We start from the raw sequence: 982 nt of genomic DNA, 5'->3' as shown, positions 1-982 counted from the left end.
TCTGGATACTTGGGATACTTCCAACCCACAATCGAACATTGAATGCCGCGGGGGTCAAGCGAAACAAAGACGGAGGCCCAAGCCACGGTTTTCGTGCGGCGGGACGTCCCACATGCCTACATAGACACTTCCGAACACTGCACCAAACACCAAGAAATAGTGGCAGTTCGTGCAACGCTAGGACGTCGGAATGTGATTTTGGCGTCGTACTACGCTCGCCCTGACTCCAGCTGCGGAGGTCGCAGGGATGTTCCGGGTGGCGGGGTGACGTACAAGTGGATCCTAGACCTTCGAAGACGCTACCCGTCAGATAAGATGTTGATCGCTGGGGACTTTAACGCGCACCACCCCGACTGGGGACACCGCCAGGCAGATGCACGGGGTTCGAAGCTCGTGGAGACGACGGAGGCAGCACGCCTGATGCTCACCAATGACCTCGAGTACCCAACAAGACACGGGTTACACGCCGGACAGCAAGACACAGTGCTCGACCTAACCTGGGCAGACCAGGGAACTGTGTGGGAGTTGCGGTGTGGCGTGGATCCCATGGGCTCCGACCATTACCCAATCTGGATCTGCGTTGACAGTGGAGCTAAAAACAAGCGGAGACGCATAGCGCGTGCCGTCGACTGGGATGCCTTTCGAGAGGCCGTAGGCAAGTGCGAGCGAAACCTACCCATCACGGAGAAGCTGCGCCGAGCGGTGTAAACCGCCATTCGAAAGACCGAAGTGAACGAAGACTGGCCCACGCCGGACAAGCATCTTGCCAACCTCTGGGAGACCCGCGAGCAGCTGCACTTGCGCTACATCACAAACGGGAAGAGATATGAAGATCTTGTTCGTGTGCGCAACAAGACGGCCCAGGCGAAACGCTACGCTAAGCACCTAGCGAGGTCTCGCTGGATGGAACACTGCGCGTCTTTCGATGAGAAAACCGGCAGCCATCGAATGTGGCGCACGTACCGTGCGATGGTCGGCAAAA

General features: G+C 57.8%; 1 protein-coding gene across 1 annotated transcript; it reads left to right on the top strand.

Annotated features, from left to right (window-relative positions):
• The first annotated feature begins 315 nt into the window (after window positions 1–315).
• LOC144161525 (uncharacterized) lies at window positions 316–708 on the top strand. The gene has a single exon (XM_077692187.1). The coding sequence runs from the start codon at window positions 316–318 to the stop codon at window positions 706–708; it is 393 nt and encodes a 130-aa protein (XP_077548313.1).
• Window positions 709–982: the final 274 nt, after the last annotated feature.

The sequence above is a fragment of the Haemaphysalis longicornis genome, unplaced genomic scaffold, assembly GCF_048455015.1.
Source record: "Haemaphysalis longicornis isolate Haplotype H1 unplaced genomic scaffold, Haemaphysalis longicornis Haplotype H1 scaffold_1, whole genome shotgun sequence".
NCBI lineage: Eukaryota > Metazoa > Arthropoda > Arachnida > Ixodida > Ixodidae > Haemaphysalis > Haemaphysalis longicornis.
The sequence above is the reverse complement of the archived record's forward strand: the minus strand, read 5'-3'. Positions and strand labels throughout refer to the sequence as shown.

What these genes read in the sequence shown, in the direction of transcription:
- LOC144161525 (XM_077692187.1), top strand. Translation starts at nt 316, where the DNA reads ATGTTGATCGCTGGGGACTTTAACGCGCACCACCCCGACTGGGGACAC.